Here is a 26,759-nt window from a genome sequence, read left to right as displayed (position 1 = left end):
AAAGTTCAAAGTGACAATGTCATCACAAAAAATCATGTGCACTGTCTTCTGGGATAGGAAAGGCGTTTTGCTTACTGAATTTCTTCCCAGAGGTGAAACCATTAATGCAGCACGATATTGTGAGACTTTAACTAAACTAAGGCATGCCATTCAAAACAAATGAAGAGGAATGCTCTGTAAAGGAATTGTGTTGCTCCATGACAATGCTTGGCCCCATACTGCTGGTGTCACTCAGTTGTTAATTCGACAGTTTCATTGGGAGCAGTTCAATCACCTGCCATTCAGCCCGGACTTGGCGCCGTCCGACTATCACTTGTTCCTGCACATGAAGCGCGAGCTCGGTGGCAAGTGCTTTATATCTGACGATGACATGGAAAATGCTGTGAAGTCGTGGTTATCGAAACTGGCGGGAAGTTTCTTTGACGATGGTATACAAAAACTGGTCACCTGGTATGACAAGTGTTTGATCATTGGCGGAAACTATGTTGAAAAATAGTTTAAGACATGTATTTTCATGTAAAAATAAAATTGGATTCAAAAAAATTGTTTTACTTTTTTTTTTTTTTTTTTTTTTCTTCTTCTTCTTTTTTTCAAAACAGTGCTTGGTTTCCGAATACGCCTCGTATTATAATTTTGAATTTCTTTATTTAACCCTTTCCGGCACACTACCATTTAAAGTGGGAATTTTGATAAAAAAAAAACGTAGGCAGTTTAATTAGGCTTAGAGGAGTACAGAAGTAAAATTTTGTAAAGATAGCACTTATCGTTTTAAATCTGTGGGTGTGCCCGATGTTGGCCCACTGATTGAATAGAGCTTCAAAAAGAGTGCTGAAACAAGCATTGCTGGGAAGCACGTAAAAGAGTAAGAGCTTTTGCCTATGATTAAAAAACACTATATTCTGAATACCATAGCAGATTTAGTATTACCCAGGATGTGCCATGGGGAGATCTGCTACTCTACATCCCTCCCTAAAAAGCTCATTTTGGGTTATATGATGATTACATGCTTATGAATGGAAAAAAAAAAAGTAATTTAGATATGATATTCACATTATTTACATTTCATATTTAAACTTTAGTCTATTTTTTTTATCGTGGTCCTTTTCGAAGAAAGTGGCACCACCTTTTAAAAAGCACAACACAATATTATTGCATGTTTTGCATATATGCTGGGATCTGTATCAGATTCACTATATGAAAGCAATTTGTGTAACACTTTCAGTGCTTTAGAAATGGTCAGCCCTCTCCGATCCATTTGGAAAATAATTAAAAATCCAAGAAAATAAACTAATATTATTTATACAGTTTGAAATTGTAAACTGTAAAATAAAAATATAAATGTCTACAACTCAAACCTACTAAACGTAGTGCTAAGAAAACTTCTTTGAACCAAAGCGAAAGAGGAAAAGAGAACTCCTCTAGCGAAAAACCAAGCAGCTAACTGATAAAATTATCCCTGACCTTCAGAAAATCACCCCAATTTCTTAGTTGATAACCAAACCTCCCCTCCCCCCTCAAAAAAAGGGGGAGAAGAAAGAAAAAAAAACAGGAAATGAAACACAGATGTGGACCCACCTTTCTATGTTAATGAGCTGACTGGTGACCTGCAGAGAAATAAAGATACAGCTGCCTCTCGGAGACCTAGACTCGCAGTGAGCCCAGTCTGGGAACACCTCAGTTCACCGTTCGATTTTAGGCAAGATTTCAAGGTAAATATTTAAAACTAATATAGAATAAGAAAATTAGCATACAGCCAGAAAAATAACATAGAAATTTCCCTTCAAACAATTCCTTTTATACACTAAAACAAAATCTGGAAGATTTCTTTGAAAAATGAGGGTCTTAAAAAACAAACATGGCTAAAATATATGGACTGGTTTGTGTTGAGCTGCCATCTACTATAAATAAAGAAGGTTCAGAGTAACCTACAGTAACCTTTTTCATTCAATTTTTTTGTACGTACAGAAGGAAATTTTTAGGCTTCACAAAGGGTTAAAGGAATGCACTTTAAAATTAGTTTTTAAAAAAAAATGTTGGCTTTCAGAAAATGCACATCTTGATTGGGGTGTCTTCTTGATGAAGTTGTCTCTTGCATCAGCACCACACATATTTGTAGATGCTTCAGTCACAAATTTGACACACCACTCTACAACCTGGATGTAACAAGGGAAGCTCTGGGAATTCAGTTGAAGCAATGTCTCAGTCTTTAATAGATTTTTGATGTCCTCATCTACAATGTTCCTTAATTGTGGAGAGAAGAAGAGATATTGCAAGTATGCCATTGATATGTAGTTTATTGCTTCGAAGCTGAGTTTTGTCATGATCAAGTATCAAATAGTCTTTAGCTTGGAAAGAGATTGAGCTTTCAACAAGTAGTGCAGGCTTAAGTTTTCTCTAATATATCTTCTTTCATCCAAAATCATTGCAAGGATAGAATTTTTGGAATTAGCTAAGAAAGCATTCTGCTGAATTAATGGGTTTTGTCTTGCTGTAAATTTTGAGAAATTGATAATTTTGTGCCCTTATCCTCAGATGCCCTTTAAGAGTGGGAGTACGTAATGTATTTTCTTCCTCCTTTCCACATGCTGCATTTCTGGTATAACTGGGTAACATGTCCAAATAACAGTTGGGACGTCTGATGTTTGAATCCCAGTGAGGGCATTATAAATTTTTCACATCTCCTGTGTTGATATAACCTAATGACTCTACAAAATGCAATTGATTCTTGCTCAGTGCTTTTCTGTCAGCTCCAGGAATGTAGTTAACATTTTCAAAGTAAAACAATAGGAGTTTTTTCTCAAGTGTTCCACTAAATGATTTTGGCACAGTAGTAACATCACCCAAGTGATGAAATAGGTGTAGAAAACTGCAGTCATTGAAGTGTAGGAGATGTATGGCCCACTACAGTGTTTCTCCAGCATGCAGTTTGGTCTGGTAGATAACACCATGTTTCAAACCAATACTAATTACAATTCCATCATTCCCTATCATATCGAGTTCTTCAAATAAAATTTCATGTGTAGTCAAATGGAAAATTATGTTAGAATCAATATCTTTAGAAAATCCTGTAGAAGGAGATGCATGGCTGTTATATTCTGATTTTAGTTCTTGCATGAAAGAATAACTGCCCACTTTTTCAATTCTTTTAAAATTAAATTTAAATTTCTTTGAATTAATTTTTTTAATTACCATCATGTATTATCTCTTCTTTCATCAAAATATAGACAGGGAGTATTTTCTTGACCGATAAATTCTGCAAATCTTTTCTATTAGTTTGAGTTTTTCTTCTTATTTTATTTCTGCCAATGATGGCCAATTGTCTGAATGTTATCATATATGTGATTACATAATATACCTGTGCACAAAACTTAAGCAAGAAATTAATTTTTTAACATACAGCCATGAATTTGTTGAAAAGGGCTTTTTGCAATGAGTGCACTGAAAAGCCAACTCAGTGAAAGGTTGATGCACATGCAGGATCATGACATCAGAGAGTATACATCAGGGCATGCAAAAGCCAAGAAATCAGCACAAATAGTCCAAGACAACTTATAAAGGAAGGCACATTTCCAAGCATTCTTCTGCAAGTGAAAGTGAGCTTGTATGCACAGTGTGTCTCAAGGAAAGATCGGTATGCCGTTATACGTGGAAAAATGATTGACTAGCTTGAAAAGGGGCATAGTATAACATCTGTTGCCCAAACATTTGGAACTAATGTTTCATGGATGAAGTCAGAGAAAACACTAATAAAAATTAATACAGTACAAAGTCCGTAATCCGGACATCCATTATCCGGAATGATTTATAATCCGGACCTCAAAGCCACAAACTTACGCATGCGCAGTTGATGTGCACGTCTGCTATGCACGCGCATAAAGCCAGTAAAGTGTTTACATATGCACGCTTCCGATAGTGAAGAAAGTGAGAGAGAGGATATTGAAAATGAAAAAAATTTCAATTGACAAGTTAGTCGGCATTCTCGACACAGCAATTACAGGATTTGAACAGTGGAACTTTGTAACTGAACAAGAAATCATGTCTGTTTATAGAAGAGAGAATTGAAGAGAAAGTATTAGCACAAAAAACAAAGCAACTTAAACAACTTACATTGAAAAAAAAAAACAAAAGTAAACAAATTTTTTTTTTTTTAATTTTTATACCTTTTAGATCATAATTGCTCTTTATTTCATAAATTACAGTTTCATATTTTTAATTGTATAATTTCTGCATGTCATCTTACCAGATTTAAATTGATCATCTATAATCTGGAAAAAAGCCTAATCCGGAATCGGCCAAATACCGAAAATCCGCTGACCTGAAATTCACGTTGCCTCTCAAAATATAAACATTCAGTTTATAGGTTCCGGAAACCGCAACATTGAGTACGAAATATCGAAGAAAAAATACTTACCGAATAATAATGAGTCATAATGGAAATACCAAATTATTGACATAAAAAAAGTTTAAAAAAGTAAGATAGAATAAATAAGATAGAAGTTTTTTTCCCTCTAATCTGCATCGAGGTGAAAAAGCAGATGATTCACTCAACTCTTCATTCAAGTTCACATTGTTATATTTTCTGAGCTTTGTTATTTCACGAGATTGTGTAGTTCTGCCTTTGCTTTTTATCTGGATATTTTGTGGATCAATTAAGAATATTTTAAAATTCAGCCCTTTTTAATACAATGGCAGATAAAAAACGCACTCATGATTTTACTGCTTGCAACGTTGAAAAACGTAAACACGTTGCATTGACGGTAATGTAAAAAGTGAAAATTCTGAAAAAGATAGAGGCAGATGCTACTCCTCAATTTATGGCAGATTGGTATGGAATTGCGACACGATTGTGTGTGATATATGGAAAAATAAAGAAAAGCTGTTAAATTTTACAGCAACAGTGATTCTAACACCAAAATCCGAAACCGGAAATCTTTGCATGAGGCGAAATCGGCAAACCTCGATGCTGTGTATATATAATACAATGAATAATACAATCAATTTATATATGTAATAATATAATGCATATAATAAATTATTGGAATAAGCTATATAATAATTTAATTAAATGTATCTAATACGCCTTATTTATTTTGTACTTTTAGTCCGAATATTATGCTTTATCTTTTCTGTCCTGAAATCCGCAAACTCCTAAAATCCGCACAACCTCTGGTCCCAAGCTTTACTTTTGTAATAACTAACCAGATTTTGCCAATTTCAGACATCCCCTTTCGGATTAATGTCTCCTTCAGTGTCAGGCCAATAACAAATTTTCTTTTAGTATACTTAAAATTAGCATAAATTACATTGCAAATGTTTTAAAACAATGTATTGGATTCTTTCATGCTTCCATTATTGTGGTTTATTTAGTTTCAAGGAATTCTTTCTTCTAATGTCTTATATTTTGTGATATAATCCACTTTATAGTTACTTGAATGTTATGTCTAGACTAGTGGTTCTGAACTTGTTTTACCACATGCATCCTTTTCGTATTGTCAGAAGATCATCTGTTCCATTATTAAAACTCGAAAAGAACATATATATATGTCATAATAAAAGCAAAGGAAGGAAAAGCCGGAGCAGTGTCGATGCGAGATATTGAAGAAGAATTTTGATAGCGCAGTATGCTAGTAATGCTAACTTGGTAATATCTAAAGAACTTGGCAGTCGAGACAGTTTTAATTCCATTTTTATTTCCAATTGATATTTGTAGCCACAATCATTTGGCACTCTAGTCGTGCCTTTCCACAGAAGATTTACATTTTTGATATTGTTGGGATAGAAAACAATCCAGCGAAATTACATCTTAGCACAGTAGAGAGCAAAAGCTGAAGTGCGTAGTTATGAAAAATGGAAGCACGCGAAGAGAAAAGTTTTGGTTTACAATTCGGTGATTGGTGGTCAAGAGGCATCTGGTATTAACGGTTACGCAAGATCGCATGATTAATTTGAATGACGCAATGCAGATAAGTTATTACGATTTTAGAATAGAGAGGAAGAATTAATGTTTATAGTTATATTATAATTCTGATTCATACATTTTTATCTTACATATATATGTAAGAAAAATAAAGAATATATAAGGAATAAAATTAGCAACATAAATTTCCCTTCTCTGTTCTAAAAATAGTGACCTTTCTCTGCACTGCGCCATTTCGAGACTGTTCTATGTCATATGGTTCTTGCATAGTTATGGTGATGTGGATGGAGCTAGAACTCAACCAGCCAATGGTAATTTCACAGCAGTATTAACTGTCCAATCGAAATGCTTTGAAAACCGAAACTAACTCAGTCTGACTTGAGATTTCATCCTGAACATTACGCACTTGCTTTTGACGCTTTGGCCTAGCTGCATTTTGTCTGTCTGCTCCTACTATCTTACTGCAAATTTATCAAAAAGGAAAACCTCTAGTAATAGGTACAATTAATGTGCCAACTTCATTGTGGCCACAACATGTTTACTGCAATAAAAATTTAAATTAACTATACCTTGACTGCCAAATTTCTTACTCATTGTGATTCGGCGTTTTTAAATTCTACGACATCAAAATTCCTGCTCCTAAATATATTACATATATATATATTTCAATTATTTTTTAATGGTGCAGCAAGTAAGCAGGTGGAATCAGGCTGACTGCATTCTCCCTTGAAACTATGAAATTCTTGCCTTGCAGAGGGAAATACCTCCTTGACTGAGAACTTCATTTTTAGACAGTGGTTATTCACTGCTTTTGCTAACAATAAACTAAGATCAATTGATTTCATTAGAAATCATGCATTTGTCTCTAAGAAATGAGATAGTAAATAAGTTTTTTAATGACCGGGCACTTTTTTTAATAGCCATTATTAGACTTGTGCCAGAAGGGGTGGCCATTTCATTATGGAAGTACATAATCGATGGCCACCATTGCCTCTTATGAAGGGACAGACAGCTGCAAACATGCCTTCTCTGGGATTCAAACCTGGGCCCATTGCTGTGGCAGTCAGGCTTGCTGACCACTGTACCAATTGGACAGCTGATGACAGTGAAGAAGTTGAAATATAAAAGAATGCAGATCACTAGTTTCTGGTTGGTTAACTGATCACTGCAAACGCAAGAACAAATTGCAGTGAACTAACGACTCATGCTGTAGCCACTTGTTCTCACTAGAAGTTTTTGCATTCTCTGAATCTTGATTATTTTCTCTCTCCTTTTTTTTTTTTTAGGCAGATTTGCTGTATGTTTTAAATCTTATTTTAGAGTTCAGTATTTGTGGGCTATATATTAATAACTGTACTAATTAATTTTTAAAATTTTAATTTATATTTTAAAATATTGTGTCTTTATTCTTTTTAGTCATTAATGTTAAATATAGTATATAAAAAAAATGCATGAATATCAAGATTTAATTGAATATTCTATTAATATGGAAAATGTAGAACTAGTTTTATTAAAGGAAGTGTCGTTTCTCAATGGAAATCATATCTATGCATACAAATACAACCAAAACAAATTTTTACAAAATGAGTAATATTTACTATAATAGGATGAAAATGGGTATAGAATCTGCAGGTGATTTGGTAGTGTCCTTTCTAATTTATTCCACTGAAATAATTTCATAAGCAGTGTAACTGAATTGTTTTCACAATGTTCAGGTGTTGTGTAATCTCAAAAAAGCTTTTGCCTTGCATGAGTCTATTTTCATTTGTTTCATGCTGCAATAATACAGTCAAAAGTCGTTAATTCGGACACCCATAATCCAGACCTCAAAGCTACAAACTTTCTGCGCATGCGTCGCATTTACGCATGCGCACAGGCGTTTACGAGAGCGCGTAAGACTTACGGCTGCGAATATGTTTGTGCGCATACGCGTTTAATGTGTAACGAAGTAATACGCTAAGCTAAAGTTATCTAATTCAGTTAATGTTGCAGATTGCGTTGTTCCTTAATCTTCGAATTGGATCCGGCTTATTATTTTTTGCAGACTGTTAGAGCAATTTTATAAAAGTAAGCTTGAACTTTCGATTATGTCAAATTGAATTTCCGATATATATTTACTATAAAGCGAAAGTATGTTTTGAAATCCGAAATCTGTTTATCAATTTCACGCTGCTCTGCGGCAGAGGGAGGGGGGCAGAAACGTCATTATTAAATTATGATAGATTAGAAAGATTATGTCAAATAGAATTTCCGATATATATTTACTAATATCTAATTTGTATCTACAAAGCGAAAGTATGTTTTGAAATCCGAAATCTGTTTATCAATTTCACGCCGCGAATTGGAAGTTGATCTGTCAGCACTATCCTTATCTTCAGGGCAGATGTTTTTATTTTATTTGGTTTATAATTCCATACTAAGTGTAGTATTTCATCTCCGTCTTTGATATGATTTAAATCAAGTTCCTCGTCATTATAATTCGCTTCCGATAGTGAAAAAAGTGACCCAGAGGTTATTGAAAATGAAAATATTTCGATTGACAAATTAGTCGGTATTCTCAACACAGCAATTATAGGACTTATACAGCGGAACTTTGTAACTAAACAAGAAATTATGTCTGTTTAATAGAATTAAAGAGAAAGTATTATCACATGAAACGAAGCAACTTACGTTGAAGGAAATGTTTAATAAAGTAAACAAATAAATATTAAGCTTTTTCTTTTTGTAAATTTTGATACCCTTTAGTTCATAATTGTTCTTTATTTCATAAATTACGGTTTTATATTTTTAATTTTGTAATTTCTGCATGCCATCTTACCAGATTTAAACTGATGATCTATAATCCGGAAAAATCGATAATCCGGAATCGCCGAAGTCCCGACGAGTCCGGATTAACGACTTTTGACTGTATAAATTTATTTTCAAGAAACTTTTAAGATTGTTTGAAAGGAAAGTAATGCTTTTGCAAATAATCATGTGAATTGTTGTAAATGAAAACCTATTCTAATCATATTATGAAATAATTTTATCTGTGAAAAATTTATGCCTAGAAGAAATAATCTTTTATTACTTATCAACAAAAATAAATAAAAATCAAGAGTTAAATAAAGGTTAGATTTAGTTTGATCTTTAAAGACTTAAATGTAGCACTTTTTGTTTATTTATTTATTACTATTATTTTTAAGAACACCGTTGATGAAATAAAGGAGGACTATAGTGACTTACCACCTCAACAGAGAAAAAAGAAACTGCAGCAAAAAATAGATGAAATAAAATCTAAAATACACCAAGAAACACAGGCAAGGTAAGAAAAATTTTTCAGGTAGACTAAATTGTCCTGATATTAATCTCTGAATATGCATTGTTTTGAAAGTTTATTTCTCCAATTTGCTTTGTTTTTTTATTGTGTACAACTGAAGTGCTGATTAATGTATAAATGAATGTTGAACACTGATTTGTTTGAACACTACTGATAAATGTATAAATGAATACAAACATTTTTATCTGTTTATTTTAAATCAGAGATGCACTCATGAAAATGAAAGGAGTATATGAACAAAATTCAGCTATGGGAGATCCTGCTTCTGTAGATGGACAGTTAGCAGACAATGGCTTAAAATTAGAAAAATTACAAAATGAGCTACAAAAGTTTCAGGTTTGTTGTAATTTGTTTGTTTAATTGTTAGTGATATAGATGCCATTTTAATTTTTGAGTTTCTTTATGTGTAAAAAGTTGGTACTGCATGCTGTGCTAGGTGCAATTATGTGTGTAGATCGGTATCATTAGATTATTTATGTATAAAGTAATATGTATGGATGTTCTTTTTTAAGTAATGAAAGAAGGATGCAAAATTTATATATGTATTTTTCCCCCTTTTCCTTTTCCCATAGGGTTATATGTTGGAAGCTGAAGGTCATGGAAGTGGGTTGAGTTTAAGTCGAGAACACAGAAATAGTCTTTCTGAAGATTCACTTTCACGAAGTGCATCAGATTCCAGTGTGTGTAATCCCAATGGCAACATTAATTACAAAATATCTGCTCCAAATACTCCACAGCAAATGCATGGGTTAGTGTTTCTTTCCCTCATTTTTCGATTCGTAATTGTTTAAATTGATTAAAATATGGGGTTTAGGTGAAGAAACCATGAACTGTTATGGATGCTTTATAAATGTTATTGAAACTGATAGTCCCAAACACTCATATTGGCATAAATTTTTCTACAGATCTGCTGGTGAAATGTTCCTGATATGCAATTTTTTAGCAGTTTTAGTTTATTAAGCATTTGTGGAGGGTCACAGCAAATGGCAGATTTTCCTATTCCTCCCTCCCCCCCCCAAAAAAAAAGGTATGATGGAATAAGTATGGAGAGTGAGGGAAGTTAGAGTTTGTTAGCTGTATGCATAGTAGTGCCTTCTTAAAAAACAGTGATAGACAATTTCTATATTTGCACATAGGCCTATAAAATAGCCTTCTTGCAAAAGGCAGAGTATTGGACAATAAATGACATGCTTTATCTTGCTCTCAAAGAATAAAAGGTAAACAGTGCATCATATGAATAGTACCATCCACACTACAATTTTATGGTCATGTAAAGATAAATCATGCCCAGCATAGTGAGTCTTTGATGTCACTATTCATATATCTAGTTGTAGGTGAAAGTTTAAAACTCTTATCACATACGATATTTGTTGCTGGAACAAAACGTTTGCAGCAACAGTTCTGAGAAACGCCCTTTGGCGAAATAGGGTTACCATCTTCACTTGGTAAACAGGCTGAAAGCTAAACAAGAATCTGTTATCGCTCAGATTGGCGAAAGTGACGTTTCCTTTCAAGTGACATTTGCTTCTTCGTGTTGTTTTGTATCGCTCACACACTTTTCATTTTAAACTTTAGTAATGGAAGATAATAGAAAGGTGATTGCTATTAAGTTAATCACTTTGATCTTCACTCTGGCACTTCAAGCAACAGATAAACACACTTCTGGTTATAGTAATCAATTACATCAGTAATAGCCAAATTCTGTATACACTAAAAATAGTTTACAACATGTGCTGGATAAGTCTATTTATCAGACATTATTTATGTGTATTTTCTGTTGTCTGCATTGCAATGAAAATTTGATGGCTCACTGGAAAATTTGTGACCTGGTGACCACCTTCTGACCTTGACTAACTTTATGGCTCATAGACAAAAAAAAAAAAAAAAAAAAAGAACTTTTATGACAAATGTCTATATGGCTGATATTTACATCCTCACAGCCAGCAGATATTATTCAACAAAATGAAGATCAGATAAAGCATATGAATACATGAGTAATCAAACATGTGCGAGTTGTTTACTGTCCCATAGAACACTTGGTAATACACCTAAAACACATTAATTATGCCAACTCTAGAAATTAGGTGGTGCACATCATGAGTTTATTTTATGTGATTACGGCAAAGCCTCGAGGGATATCTGCCTAACAGGAGGGATCCCTTTGTAGAAGATTTTTTTAAGCTGGCTCGTATACCAGTTACAAATGGGGCAAACCAAGGAAATGTCATGTAGCCAGCCCATTCGTGGCATTCTAACCTGACACAGAACTACCAGTGTTCAACTACGCTTCGGCCACTAGTAGGCCCGTGCAATTCATTATGTAAACAGACATGAACGTGATAATCAGTTGTGCACTGTTTTAAGTAATCAAGTGCACAGCTGTTACATTTCTTATTATTTAGTAGTCATGTTTTTATTACGTAGATAATACATATGATATAATTATGAATTAACCCAATAACAAAATGTGTACACTCTTTAGTACTCAAATACTCATCAGTTATTTTTCAACTGATTATTACATACCCATAATAATTTGCAAAGAACTGATAACTATAGTTGCTGCCAATTACATATCGTTATCTGAATTAAAAGCAACTTAAAATAAACTTCTTGTCAATGTTCATTTTTGTATTCATACATACATATATATACATATCTAATAAGTCATATATTTACATACAGATAGAGAGATGCGATGGTTTAGAAGTTGTTAATATATATTAGTATTAATGTAATGAATAAGATTTATATTAATGAATGTATATACAAATGTTTTTCATCATGCATAATAATAAAACCATAAATTTCCAGTGTTTCAATATGTAGCATTTACAATAAAAGTATAGTTTCTAATGTATTTATAATCCAAAAATTATTTCATTAATAACATGAAAATAATAGACAAATTTAATGAGTATTCTCATTATTACATAAGCTATGCTTTTCTTTTTTTATGCATCTTATGCTGTTTAAAATGTGTCACGGAGTATGCAATTAACAATTTAAAAGATAAGTAATTAGGAGAAAAGCCACGCATATACAAACGGATTTTAAAATATTATTCAACTTAAATTTAAGAGATAAAATTCTATTATGTAACAGTGATAATACACGATCAGCACGAAATATGACAAATTTGGCGAACTTTTGGCAACGAACAATTTGTAAACAAATCCGAACTGCAAGAATGTTGTAAAATACTGTCAACTCTGAAATTTCCACGATTATATATTTAATGAATATATACACATTTAAAAAATGACTCAGGCAGTTGTATTACAACAAAACAGCAATAATTAAATCGGCATCTATTTCCACCGTCCATGACTTCACAGTGAAAGCCATCGCCATATTGAAAGTTACCCGTTATCCTTCAGAAGCAAAACTTTGGTCTAATTGGTTGAACGTTCGAGAAACACGTCCCCAGCCGGAATATTTTCGAACAAGTTTTAAAATGTTGCTCGTAGCCGAGACATGTTCGCTTAAAGCCGTGCTACTAAAATCTCGTTTCTCGGAATTGTCCCGGGTAAGCGCGCACGTCCATAGAAGTGATAGGGCCATAAGAATTCTTATAAGTTGGATTCAGGTTTAGATCCTGGATAAGGTATGGACATTTGTGAGTATAGTGTCTTTGTAGCTTGAGGTTACTCTAAATCTATCAAACCAAAAATACTCTCAAGATTCTGTAGGTAAGGCAGAGAGATAAGAGATTCTTGAATTCCCTTAGAGCAACCAGATTGAAGCAGGAATAAAGCTGATAGTTTTCAAGCGTTTTGCCTAAATTCAATAAACTAAATATATGTTTTGTATATGCATCTAGGAATATTCATTTTATTAAAATTAGGCTATACAGAAGTAACTTGAAAATACAAAAGGTAGAAAGAAGTTGTAACTAAAAGTGCATAGTAACTTTCTGAATACTCCATATTATCAGTCCAATAATACAGGATCTACAAGAAATAACTTCCTTTTCTAAGCAGTGTAGTTGCTCAAAATGAACAGCTGTCTGAATATTAAATCTGAAGTATTATGTGATGTTCTTCACTATTACATGCATATGATCTCGTGTAAAAAATGTACAATTCTGATCCTGAAATGAAATATTTGGTGGAAGTTACCAGCTTGTGAAAAAAATGTATTTTGTTAAAAGTCCTCATACCTTACATGTTTATGGTTAATTGTAATATCAGAAAGTGATTTTAAATTAATAAAGAGTAAGGCTCAATTCTGGTGCATATATGCATGCAAACCAAGTTTATGTTGTAATACATATAAAATGAAACAGCAGTTGCAAAATAAATCTCTATAATTATGCTAATATTTAACGGTAAAACATGCCATTTAGTAGATAGTAAAATTTAAAAAATTGAGTATCCAAGACAATATTATGTGAGGATAAAACAGAGAAATGATATTAAATGACATGACTATTTTTTATGTAGCTTGATGTCGGTTCATAAACAGCTGCTGGTCTGATCAAGAAGCATCTTGAATTCTTCTTCTTCTTTATATTCTATATATGTTCAATAAATGTTAATTAAGTTATCTAAAAAACGAAAGTGAATAAAACATTGCAAAAAGGTCTGTATTGTTTGAAAATCTGAAAAAAAAAAAAAAAAAACCCTTCTGTTGGGCTGGTATAGTATGTTAAATGTCCGTAACAGTTTTGTAAAATATTGAAAAAAAATTACGGTTAGATCTATTCTTGTTTCATTGAATAAACTTATACAGGGTGTATCAGTTGATAAACTTTCGGGAGAGATAGAGTACACCTAGACGATGGAAAATCACATAGCAATGCATGGTCGGAAATGTTTTCCTGTCGTGGTAGTGACGACACAAAAAGGAACAAAGGAAGGATACTAACACTGAGACAAAACATGTTTTATTATGTTTAGTACAGCAGAAATCTACAAATAAAAACAAAAACAAACTATCGATCGTCATTAAAGAAAGTGTTTGAAATTACGAGCCTAGACCATGATGCAGGCTTCGCATTTCCGCATGGAAGATATGAATCATGACTGGGAGATGCATGACGCAGTTCCTGCATCACAGTCTGGCTCGTAATTTCGAACACATTCTTTGATGATGATCATTGTCTCTTTATGTTGTTTTTTTCTTTGTTTTTGTTGTACTACGAGTAATAAACATGTTTTCTCACCCCATTTGTGTCCTTTCTTGATTTTTGTGTCGTCAGTACCGCACCAGGAAAGCGTTTCCGACCTGCATTCCTGTATGATTTCTCATCATCTAGGTGTACGCTATCTCTCCTGAAATTTTGCCGATGCTGTACTGATACACCCTATATAGCCTAACATAAATTTCCAAATATAATAAGATTGACTTTAGGAGAATGCATCTGCACCTCAGTAAGGGGGTAACTTCATCTCAAAAATCAAAGTGACTGCATGTGAATAAGCTAGAGTTTGATTAAAACTAAAAATATAAAAATTATAGAAATTGGGACTTGTGTAATTTTGTTTTAATCTGAATATAATATGTGGTGAAGAGCAATGCTTCAGAATTTTTTTTTAATGTATATAACAGGCTACAAGAATAAATTTGAATCATACTCTCAAACAGGAATATGAATTCATATAATTTAATGAAATGGTTAATAAAATATGTTTCACATATTCACATTTCAGTATCCCCCCCCCAAGAATTGTGAAGTGTGTCAAGGATGATGTATCTGAAAAAAGACAATAGCAGTGTATGGCATATGGCATTATGCACAGCAGATATTACTTTAACAAACCTCTTAGAATATGAATCCTAGTTTTAAAAAAAGAAAAACTTTCAAAAATCCTTTCCCATCTTCAAACTTGAAAAACTGTACTGACATTGATTTTGTATTGAACTGAACTTGTTAATGGGGGCAGGTTTCTTCTCCTCTTCCCCCTCTCTTTGATACTCAGATATGCATCGTCCATTGTTTACATAGGCACTGCATATTGTTGACATGCTCAAGCTTGTGATTTTTGTTTTTAAGTTTGTTTTGGTTGTTCCCATCATTAAATAATTCATATAGTTACCTTTTTTAGTAATTACCTTCTTTAGTAACAACTACAGTGGCTTTCCATATTAAGCAAAAACATTTATCACTCATCATTGAAAGAAAATAATCAAATTCCCATTTTTCATAAAAATTCGAAGTCATTTTCAACCCAAAAGGGGTTATGATCCTCGAAATGGGATTTTGCATCGTTTAACTATAAAATGGCATATCACTTTTCAAATTGTTGCCACTAAGTATTATCACTAGGTATTATTTTTTAAAGAAATTAAATAATGAAGAATCTGTTGTTGTAACTTATCTCACTTGCTGCACAGTAACATCAGAACAAGAGTAATCAAATTTTGAATAATGTAGTCCCCCACTTAAACATGTGCACCTGTAAGAATGAATTTTTAATTTCTTTTTTTATTTATTTTATATTTTGTAAAACTTTAATGAACTTTTATATTCCATGTTTCAGCTTGTTGCCATTCAGGGAAGCCTAAGGTGCTATCCAATTAAATCTGGGAGGTTATTGAGTAAGAAGTTAAGTGATTTAAAAGCAATAAAAATCATTCTTAATATTTTTTCCTACGTTTTTAATGTGACAAATTTCAATAAACATATTAAAATCATGATATGTTTTATTAGAAATATTCAATATTTTTATTAAATTGCACTAGATGAAGTCATTAAAATCATTATATACTTTCCCTTTAATGATAACTATTTTAGGTGGCTGGCAGCTTGAGCAGCTAGTTTTAAAAAATAATATGGCGAATATAAAAATTTTTATGGCAACCTCTAACACTCTATCGGGAATTTTAAAGATATGCTGTTATTAAATATTTTGTGATTTTACTATTGAATTGAATTTTATGGGGTGCAAATGTGAAAGCATTTTGAATAACATAGTCCTCCACCCATACATGTGCATTTGGAAGTCCAATTTTTAATTTCTTTTATTCTTTATTTTGTATTGTAAAATTGTAATGAATTTTTGATTAACAAACTCAACAATTTGAAACTGAGCAGTGCAACACTGTACAGAATAAAACATTTTTATCTCCAGTATGCAATATTGTCTGTTGGGAACTCCCCTTTTTTTTTTTTTTTTTTATGGCATAAGTGCAAAGAATAATTTAACACATAAAAAGACAAATCTTTTGGTTAGCCATCATACTTAGAAAACTGAATATTGTTATAATGAATTGAAAAAAGACTGAAAAAAATACTAAAATGTATGCCAAATTTGACATTGCATTGGGAATTTTAAACATTTGCTACTCTTCGGCTTTAAAGAATTTTGTGATTTTATTGTTGAACTGTTTGTGGCATAAGTGGGAAGAAAACAATGTTTAATAATAAAGTTATAAAGAATAAAAAGGTTAGCAGGAGTGAGTACACGAACGGACTAGTAGACTGCAACAAGAGTGTAAAAAACCTTAATAAACCCTTTTGGGTGATCATTAAAATTTGAAAACTTTTTTAGGGGGTTTTAGCTGGCTGCTTGAGCAGCTAGTTTTAAAAAATAATATGGTGAATATAAAAATTTGTATGGCAACCTCTAACACTCTATCGGGAATTTTTGCACTAAAGTAGTGTTAAGAAATATTGACCTCTTTTTCTAGAATGCTAATGCAGTGTTACCACTATAATACTGAAGTAGCCACAACCATCTGTTTCTATCAGTCATGACTAAGTTCTATTTCCATGTTGAAATTGTCTTCTGTTGGCCATGATGAATACAAAATTGCTTTGCGATTGGCTTGTGGACCATTCCTGCCCTAGCATTTATGTCTTGCATTATATTTTCGAGACCCTATTTGTTACCTATCAGGAGAATACATAATGACCTGTCAGGACAGCTCATCTTTGATAGGAAATGATTTTTACTGATATATTGTGGAAAATTGAATTGATTTGTAACATTAAACTCTGGAAAAAAAAAAAAACTTTAACTTTTTGCTTGCACGGAATTGTGTTATGTACTTTTTAAAATAATGAGTGGCATAATACTTAGGTTTTCTAACAGCCCTGAGAGCGGTATTGGAACAAGCCAACCAAGCATTACTGATGATGTCGATTGTTATCCTGATCCAGAATTTGAGCATGAATATGAGTATAATGATGAATTCGATGCAGTACTAGGGACTGGAAAAGCCTTGTATCCATTTACAGGTAAATTTTTTTTTAATGCTTTGGTAGTCTTTGCACTTATATTTTTCAAAGTGTATGTACCTGTATTCATTTTTACATAAATATGAAGAGATAAAAAACTTTATAAACATACTATCATTTATTAAAGATTCATTTTCTTGTATATTGGTTGTATCCAACATAATTTGCTGTGCTGAAATGAGAAAATAATAGTTATAGTTGATATCTTTTTAGATGTTGATAAAATGAAACCTTTCAACCTCAGATACTTCATTTTTATTCATAAAAAAACTTTTCAAATAGGTTTATGTTTAGTAAACAAAGCTACCCTTAATATTACCAGCTAAATCTGCATTGTAAAACATAACATGTTTCCAATTTAATGCATTTTAATTGTTTAGCTACGGAATTTCAATACAGAAGAAAATCCTAGAGAAGGAACACTTCTTACAAACTAGTTTTAAACTATAATAGTAATAGAAAAAGAAATGATTTTTTTACAGTTTGAAAAATATTCCTATGGTTATTGAAAATTATTGAATTGTACTGTTGAAATTTTGAAAAATAATATAATTGAAATATACTATAGTTGAATAAACTTTAGTGACAAACCAGCTTCACTGTTCTTCTTTTCTTTTTTTATTTATTTTTTTTTTTTTTAATTATTATTATTATTATTATTATTATTATTATTATTATTATTATTATTTTATTTAGAAAAACATCACATCATATACTAATATTTACAGTGAAGCAAAATACAATTTAATTTTGAGCTTTGGTTACAAGTAATTGCTCACGTCAAAACTTGTTAGCTTTCTTTTTTTTTAAGTCTGCTGCCTCAATTGTAGGAGGCGATGATTTGGCATAATTCGTTGGCGTAAAAATGCGCCAACAATAGTTAATAATTGATTAGTGTAATAAAATGTATATCTTGATTGTGCAATGAAATAGTTCATAAACTATTTAAAATGTAGCTCTTTAAAAAAGGGAAAGGAAAAAAAGAAGAATAATTATATAGTTTTAATAAAGCACAAGTTAAGTTTCATTTTTGAAGAATATTGGAACTGAAGAAAGCAGCCAAACTGTAAATTTATTCCGCATGAAAAATTGTAGAAGATTAAAACTACTCTCATGAAATACTTTCATTTGGAAAATAAAATATTGCATGACGGCAATTCTTTCTTATTTGAAATTAATTATTGAGCTGAATATTATTTGGGGATTGATTACTGGAATATCCAAAATTAGAATATACTCTTCTGAACTATTGTGTCTTTTCCATGAAATTATAAATTATGTGCTCATCATGTACTTTGATTAATTAAAATTTAAAAAATAATAGGTTAAATGTCTTCTTTATTATGAATATTTTACTAGAAGATCAAGTTTAAATTCTATCACTTTAATTCTTTTTAGATACTAAATACATTTTGCAATTTTATTTCAGTGAATTTCTGGCTTGGTTGTGAATATACCTGAAGATATATTCATTTAAAATTTATAAATTATCATTAACAAAATTATTCTTGGGATTATAGTTTTTAGTTACATGAATTCTTTGTGATATGGTAAAGTTTCTACATGCTTATCTTTTTGTAACAGCTAGTAAAGTCTCATTTCTTGACAGCAAATGATAATTAAATAATTTATATTCCATGTTATGAAATGTTTTAATACATCTGGAAAAAACTGAAGTATTCTTTTCTGTGTGATAGAGCTTATTATGAGATTCCAAATCAATGAAACCACTGAACATTAGTAGGTTTTTCATGTGTTCAGCTCGAAATATTGCAACAGATGTAGCTTATATTGTATTGTATATGAAGTAAACAAAGTACCAGGGTTCGTAGCGGTCCTTACAAGTGCTTATAAGTCCTTATATTTGAAAATAAAATATAAAGGCCCTTATAGGTGCTTTACTTTTTCTTTAAAGCCCTTATTTTTTTGTTTTTAGTGCTTATTTTTTGCTTGTGCTTTTTTTTTTTTTTTTTTTTTTTTTTTTTTTTTTTAAATCCTTTGTTTTTTAATGAATGCGCATTTTTTTTACGGTACCAAAGCCGAAACTTAATAAACAACTTTTCTTCCTTATATGCAACATTAAATGGTGAATCATACACCTGGAAATTGCTTTTCCCCCTTTCTCTGCATTAACGTATGGTGCGCGCGAGAGTACAGACAGGTGCACGTCGTTCTGTTGGTCAAAGAATTGCGAAAACGGTAGAAAATCCCAGTACATTCGGTATTCTTTTCCTCCCACCCAAATACTACACACGTTTGAATTTCTATCAAGATTTTAATAATTTGCATTCTCGTTCTGCGTGGTCAGTTCATATTCGTGTTTATTATGATCGTTATGCTTATATTATGAGCATATGAATGAATGTTTATAATAATATAGTTGCAATAACTGCTGAAGTATAGATAAACTTCCAAAAATGGGTGTGTTTTTACACAGATTAGCTTTCTAAGGAATAATATTCGGAATGGCTTAAATAAAAGGAAAGTAACCGAATAGTCAAATTAATTTTTTTTTTTTTTTTTTTTTTTTTTTCCTCTCCCCAATACATTATACAGTACGGAAGTTGGGAGGTTCTCCCCTTTCTCCGAAAAATCTCTAATATTGAAGCAGCGTACCTTTTTTTTTTTTTTTTTTTTTTTGTCACTGTCCAATCTGGATTGAATAGGACTAAAAGTTTTTGTGGTCTACCCAACCTAAGTGAAGATTGATTCTATTCCGGAAATTTAATGCAGTCTGTTGAAAATTAGAATCAGAAACACCCCAGATTGGTCTCTTTTTTTTCCTTTATTTAGTTCTTCTTTCTCCGAATACCGGCAGGTGTTGATTCCGATTGCGTAATATCACATATGGAAGAATTAGCACGTATTGCGCAATAACGTTTGGGGTATTTTGCATTGATAATTAATTAATTTTGATGTTCAGTCTGAGATTTGTTTATGAACACTTAAAAGAGTTTTACTGTGCTTTCTAAGCAGAATATTTCTCAGTTCCATTGGTTTTTATATGATGCACATATCGAAATGTCAAAATCATTTATTTAGCCTAAATTTAAATCTAAAGAACGGCTACAATCTCCCCCACTCCTCTTTTTCCAGTTACTAACAGGAAAATTCGGGAATTTCCGAGTATGCTGGTTAGTTAAGCTTTTGCTGCTAAAGGATGACTGAATGAAGCAATTTCCCGTCTTCTGATTTCAGAAATGTGCCTCTTTTTTACTTAAATTACTTTGCTTGGGATATATGTTAAGAAAAAACTGTCATGCAATGAAAATTTAGAAAATGTTCAGAATTTTGATTTAAGTTAAATTATTTAAATATTAATATGAGTGGAAAAATAAATTGTATTTATTATTAGGTGCCAAACGAATACAATAAATATGGCTTATTATTATTTATTTTCTATATTTTCAACTGAAATATCATCATTAAATTTTGTAATATAATTTAGTTCTGCAAAGTTTTTTCCCTCTCATTGTAAACTAATTCTGTAAATTGAACTGTCATTTAAATTTTTTTAAAAAAGTTAATTGTTTTCCATTGTTGAATGCTCATTCTCTTAATAAATATTGCATTGCTCATATTTTAAATTACAAGTCTAATTTTTCTTTTAAGGTTATGCAGTTGTGTATAATGTAATTAGACAGGTGCTTATTTTTTCCTTAAAATGTGCTTGAAAAGTGCTTATAGGTGCTTATTTTTTTAACTAAAATGTGGCTATGAACCCTGCAAAGTACTGACTGCTGCACATCTCATGCACCAGCACCACTATATTAGCGGTGCATGAGGAGCTGTGAAGCAATCACTAACCACTTATCATATCAGCATTTCATTCCAAACGAAACTGCACCTATCTTTTTTTGCAGCTTTGTTACAGATATATTATAAACATGAATTTAGGAATTCTTTTGTGAAGCTGTGTGGCTAATTATTCTTTTTATAAATCATAATAAAATAAATTACTTACATTAAAGCTGGTGTCCAATTAATGGTAATGGGCAATAACTTTATTTCCTGAGTTATTAACCCTAGATATAGATTATAAAGTTTTAAAATGAAATTTTTGATTTTATAAAAAGTCTTATCACAGTGCCTTGAAAAAGTTCTATCTAAAAAGGGGAAAGGTAATAACAATGATGTCTTATATATTCCCCATTAGAGTAAAATTTTAGATAATAAACTATTACTTATGTTTTAATTTCTTCAAAAGTGCTAATCTCATATACAAAATTGACAAAATATGTAATAAAAATATTCATCAAAAGGAAAAGAGCCATCTGCAGATTTTTTGAGTATGCTGTTTTACATAAAAAGATTCATATCCAAAATGGATAGCTTTCATTTTCTAGTTCTTTTGTTATCCATGAAAAATCTTGTATTAGGTAGTTATATATAAAAAGGTCCATGATTTCATTCTCAAATATCTCTGCTAATCTCTTGTGCATAAAGAAAGCGAAATATTTATTGTATAATAAAAATTATATTTAATTTTTGTAGAATCCTCCTGATTCAAAATGCTGACTGTGTTTTCATAAAATGATGCTGTTTATTTTTTAAAAAATTATTGCATGAATTTTTACATTTTTAGGAAGTGTGTTATTAAAAATTACATACAAATTATATATCTTCCTTAAACACCTCATTTAAACAGCATGTATAACGTTCAATGCCTGCAATATTTACTGTTTTCATGTGTCTTTCTAAGTCAGTAGAATATTTGAAGTGTAGTTTCATATTTATTAATTATTTTATCTTAAAAAGGACAAAGTGAAGGCTCCATTGATGTGTGTGAAGGTGAAGAATTTGATATTGTTGAACTTGATCAAGGTGATGGGTGGACGCGCGTCCGGAAACGCAATTTTGAAGAAGGATTTGTTCCTACATCATACATAGAAACGTATTTGTACAATAACTGTTGATGCATCATTTATTAAGTAAGATAATTATTTTTGAAATTATAAATTCATTTTGTTGTGTCATAAATGTTTAAAGTATTGTTACTGCATTCAGCAAAAAACTTGATTTTTTAGTTTAGAGAGTAATATTTATTGCCAACATTGAAACAACGGTAATATTAGTAAGCAACATTACCCTCATCTATTTCAGTACATTTATACTAATGCTTGATAAGTGTGTAGATAATGCATGAAATGAATTTTGACTGCTGCGCAGCTCCACATACACTGCTAATCTAGCCTTATCATATCAGAATTTCATTCCAGACAAAATTGCACCTAGCTGTTATCTCCAGTGATGTTATATTGCAGATTGCTTCATCATCACTCTCATACTGATGAAGAAGTTCTTAATAAACATCGATGCTTCTTTTTTTTTTCCATTTCAAGCACTTGAAACATATCTTCCACGCATTTTGTGGAATTTCAACTCATCATGAAGGGCTTTTCATGATGAATTTCAGCTCATCAACTTTCATGTACAATAGTGATATCACATTCTTAACTTTGCTAGGCATTCTAACTAACCTTATTTCCAATAGTATTGTATTCTTCATAGCTAAAATATGGCCATAAAGCTTAGCTAATGTCCACTATATACTATTGACAGTGTATCATGAGATTGGAAACTAAAATCACAGTGTTCCACTAAATTTTGTCTTTCTTCTATCACACACTGAAGAAATTAAGCCTGAATTATATTAGTTAATTATTTATTATACTTACTTGTATTTCCAACATATGCTTATCTGAGTCCCAAATACCAAATAAATAAATTCTAACATATACTTTTAGGCTTATTTAGAGCCAGGGCTGGACATTTTATGGTTTTGTGCAGTCTCCGTGGATCCTAAATTTCGTTGTCCTTTAAATTCTGCTACCCGATGCAGCCGTACTGTCTCTGCTACTGGTCCTGCCCTTATTGAAATAACAAATCAATTTTTCTCAATTTAAACAGCACAAAATGTAATCTTTTGTCCTATGAGTATCACTTACAAAATTTCTTTTTTGCATATGAAAAGAAATTTCTGTTAAATTACTCCTCTTCAATACTTCACAGTGTAGTTAGCTGAAGTCTTTAATCATTGCCAATGGTAATGTCAACATAAAAGGTTACCATTTTGTCTTTATTCAATTATTCATAATTTTTTTTTTTTTTTCTCAAGCTGCCATATATTTATAGTTATGCAGTGATGAAAGCAAAAAATAATAAATAATGATTCACTTGGTTGGCATTAGGGATGTAAATTTTTTAGTATTCATAAAATCTACAATGTATGTATATGGTTATGGCTTGAGATGCATGGCCTTGTGAAAAGGTAGGCTACAGAGCCAAATTTTTATTGATCATATAGATATATTTGAATAAACTTATGTGACTTATTTAAATTATGTGAGTAAATAATTATTTCTTCAATATGGAGGTATATTATGTAGTGCTAAAGTGAATTTAAGAGAATCGGGACTCTCGACATGTTTTTTTATGAAAAAACATGAAATGCATATGGATTAAGCATACAGAAAAAGAGGTTGCTGTAGTCCAGATTTTAGACCATTCTGGATGTCCAGATTTCAGACTTTCAACTGTATTAGCACAAATGTAGTTGTCGGTACCACAAATGTAAGTGGATAGAGAGGCCAAAAAGAATGCATAGATTATGGTATTAAATTAGACTTAATTAGGGTATTAAAGGTATGGTTCTGCTGTATTTTTATTGGTTAGTTATGGTTTTGGTGTGTAAATATTAAAATCAATTAAAATATTTGAATTTCATTTTTATCAGTATGTAAATATATGCATCACGAGCATTATATAAGAATGATGTGACAGGGATCCATTGTGAAGTGATGCTATTTTCTAAGATCCTATTTTAAGCATATCATTCATTACTTTTAGACCAAAGCTTAAATTGTTCTGGAGCCCGGCTTTGGTACTTCTCAATTTTTGAGATAAACGATAATTTTAGCTGGAGCTCTAAATAAAAGGGTTCTGGCACTTCTTTTATGTAAGTTAAATGAATATTCGGCCAAAAAAATTTTTTAATAATAAATATGCTTTAAATATCGATTCTAACTTACGAAATACAGGCCTGTCTTTCCCTCGGATGCAACCCTTAGACAGAGGTTGAGGTTTTTGAGGAATGAAGAGTCCTCACCCACACATACCAAAGGCTTATTTTCCAGGAATTTCAATGAATTTATGAGAGCAGGTTAATTTTTCGTTTCTGAAAGGGCTAAAAGGCACCACCCTCATCGTGCATGTGCTATGCTAGTAACTCTTACTACAGAGCTCCTTTTACTTTTTGAACGATATAACCACTCGAGGAGGACCACTATTTTCACCTGCATAGAGAAGTCTTACGTTTATTCTCACATTATTATTGGATCATATTCAGGGAAAGTTTCTTCTTAGCGGCTAGAATTATATCGACAGGGCACAATAAGAAAGTGTTGAACTCTTCTCTCTTCATTTTCAAAGCTACATTTTTCTGTTAAATTTTTCTCCCATATCCTGATACTGTTCTTAGAGTTCTCCTTTCTGACGTTTTAATCATTTTATCATTTTTCATTGGTGTACTGAAAAAGAATTGTTTTTGCATTCTGTCAATCCTTGACATAGTGCATAATATATATAATCGACTTAAATTCAAGTAGAGATCGGATAAGGTACTTCTTAGCTTTTGAGTGGAATTTTAATGTCAGTCAAAGCCAGAAATAAGATGAGGTCTGATAATTTATTTTTATTTGATATTTATAATTAATTTATTAAATTTCTATTTGTCTCTTTACATTTCCTTTAATTTTAATTTAATTACTTAATAATTTTTATTTTTATTTATTTATTGTTTCCTTCCTTCGTAACAGTCTTCCATAGGGCTCTAGCACTTCTAAGTTTAGAAATTAAGCTCTGCTTTAGACTATAAAGAGGAAGTAATTAAATTAGAAAGAAGACCTAAGGAGCTAATTAAAAATTAAACATAGAATTTTATCTTACATATATGTGCAATAAATTTTTCTTTCTGTTTTCAGAAGCAGTATACAGCATGAAGAAAGAAGAGTCATTAATGTGTTCTTTCATTGTGATTTAACTTTTTAGGAATTTAAATGCCTAGAGACATTATTATTGAGATTAAATATATTATTGAAATTGCTTCTAGATTGCTAAGCAGCTGAGCCATTGGAGGTATTATTTAAATATATGACACAGTTTCCATAATGAATGGATATATCTGAAGAGGTGACTATATTTCTTTTCAGTTTTATCTTGTTGGACATATAATATGCTGAATGTCTTTCATTTTACAATCAGTATAACAGACATATATATGTATATGTTTTGTTACTCAACATCTAAAATTTTTATATGTGTGTATATATATATAGTCACCTTTTGTGATATTGAAAGAACAGGCTCAAGATTCTATGTTGTAGGAAGTATTATTCCCCTTCTTTTTTGTTCATGATTTTGAAGCACTGTAGACTATATTAGTACTGCAGTTTGCTCCTGTGTTACTGATGTGATAAATTTAATGTTTTTCTGAATGAATTCAGTATTTCTAACTTTACCATTACAATCATTATTGTGACTTGTTTGTATTGTATGTATTATATGTTATTGCTCAAGGTTATATTCCATTTCATCTTTCAAATAACAGTAAGAAACTGTGTCCTTTTGTAATATCTTTTAATGTAAATATAGCAGTTGTGAATAATTTATCAATTTTTAAAAATTTTATTATAGCTAAAGGGGATTAAATGCTAAAGTATTTTAAATAATTCTTTTTGTAATTCAGTTTGTAATATGAACTATAAATGTATTTTTATAGAAAATTTATCTTTTTACAATGTGCAAGATATGATAATATTAGTGCCTTTTAAAATGTTGACTGCCTTTATATAAGTGGTTATACAAGTAACTGTCAGTTTATTATAGCTTTTTTAATTGAATTTTAATATGCCATATATTTTGAATGAGAATATATTGAGACTGTTTTTATAGTTCCTGGTTGTACATTTCACCAGAATTTTAGAAAATTTTGTACCTTTATAATTAAATTCCTGAATTGTGCATGCTTTGGTCATGCTGTTTAGCCAAATTCATTTTGATACTTTTTTTGCTGAATAAAGCTTAATGCACGAATTTTGTATCGAATGTTTATTATTATTTTAAAACATTTTTATGAACGTTAATCATATAAAAAGTGAAGCCAAATTTTGGTCTTTTAAAAAAAAATTAATTCAAATTAGAATTTTTTAAAAAATACTGAGTACAGTAGTGCAATCTATTTAGAATGATGGTCATCATGTGGAATGCTGTTTTCTATAGGTAATTTTAATGAATTCTAAGCTGATCCAAAATGTTAACACACTGAAATATTTTTGCAG

General features: G+C 31.2%; 1 protein-coding gene across 4 annotated transcripts in view; it reads left to right on the top strand.

Moving 5' to 3' along the window:
* LOC118187005 (formin-binding protein 1-like) overlaps window positions 1–26,514 on the top strand; it is a 193,108-nt gene extending 166,594 nt beyond the window's left edge. For 2 of the 4 annotated variants that reach the window (XM_085825909.1, XM_085825906.1), the window contains exons 10-15: window positions 9,103–9,221; window positions 9,440–9,572; window positions 9,809–9,984; window positions 17,264–17,421; window positions 22,180–22,352; window positions 25,404–26,514. In XM_085825909.1, coding sequence (XP_085682035.1) covers window positions 9,103–9,221; window positions 9,440–9,572; window positions 9,809–9,984; window positions 17,264–17,421; window positions 22,180–22,337 — 744 coding nt within the window. In that variant the 3' untranslated portion in view covers window positions 22,338–22,352; window positions 25,404–26,514. The remainder of the gene's footprint in view (window positions 1–9,102; window positions 9,222–9,439; window positions 9,573–9,808; window positions 9,985–17,263; window positions 17,422–22,179; window positions 22,353–25,403) is intronic. The other 2 variants (XM_085825908.1, XM_085825907.1) reach the window with 2 other exon arrangements.
* The last annotated feature ends 245 nt before the right edge of the window (window positions 26,515–26,759 follow it).

Source organism: Stegodyphus dumicola, chromosome 10 (genome assembly GCF_044657685.1).
Source record: "Stegodyphus dumicola isolate Sdum_Otavi_A_Nest chromosome 10, ASM4465768v1".
Lineage (NCBI taxonomy): Eukaryota > Metazoa > Arthropoda > Arachnida > Araneae > Eresidae > Stegodyphus > Stegodyphus dumicola.
The sequence above is the reverse complement of the archived record's forward strand: the minus strand, read 5'-3'. Positions and strand labels throughout refer to the sequence as shown.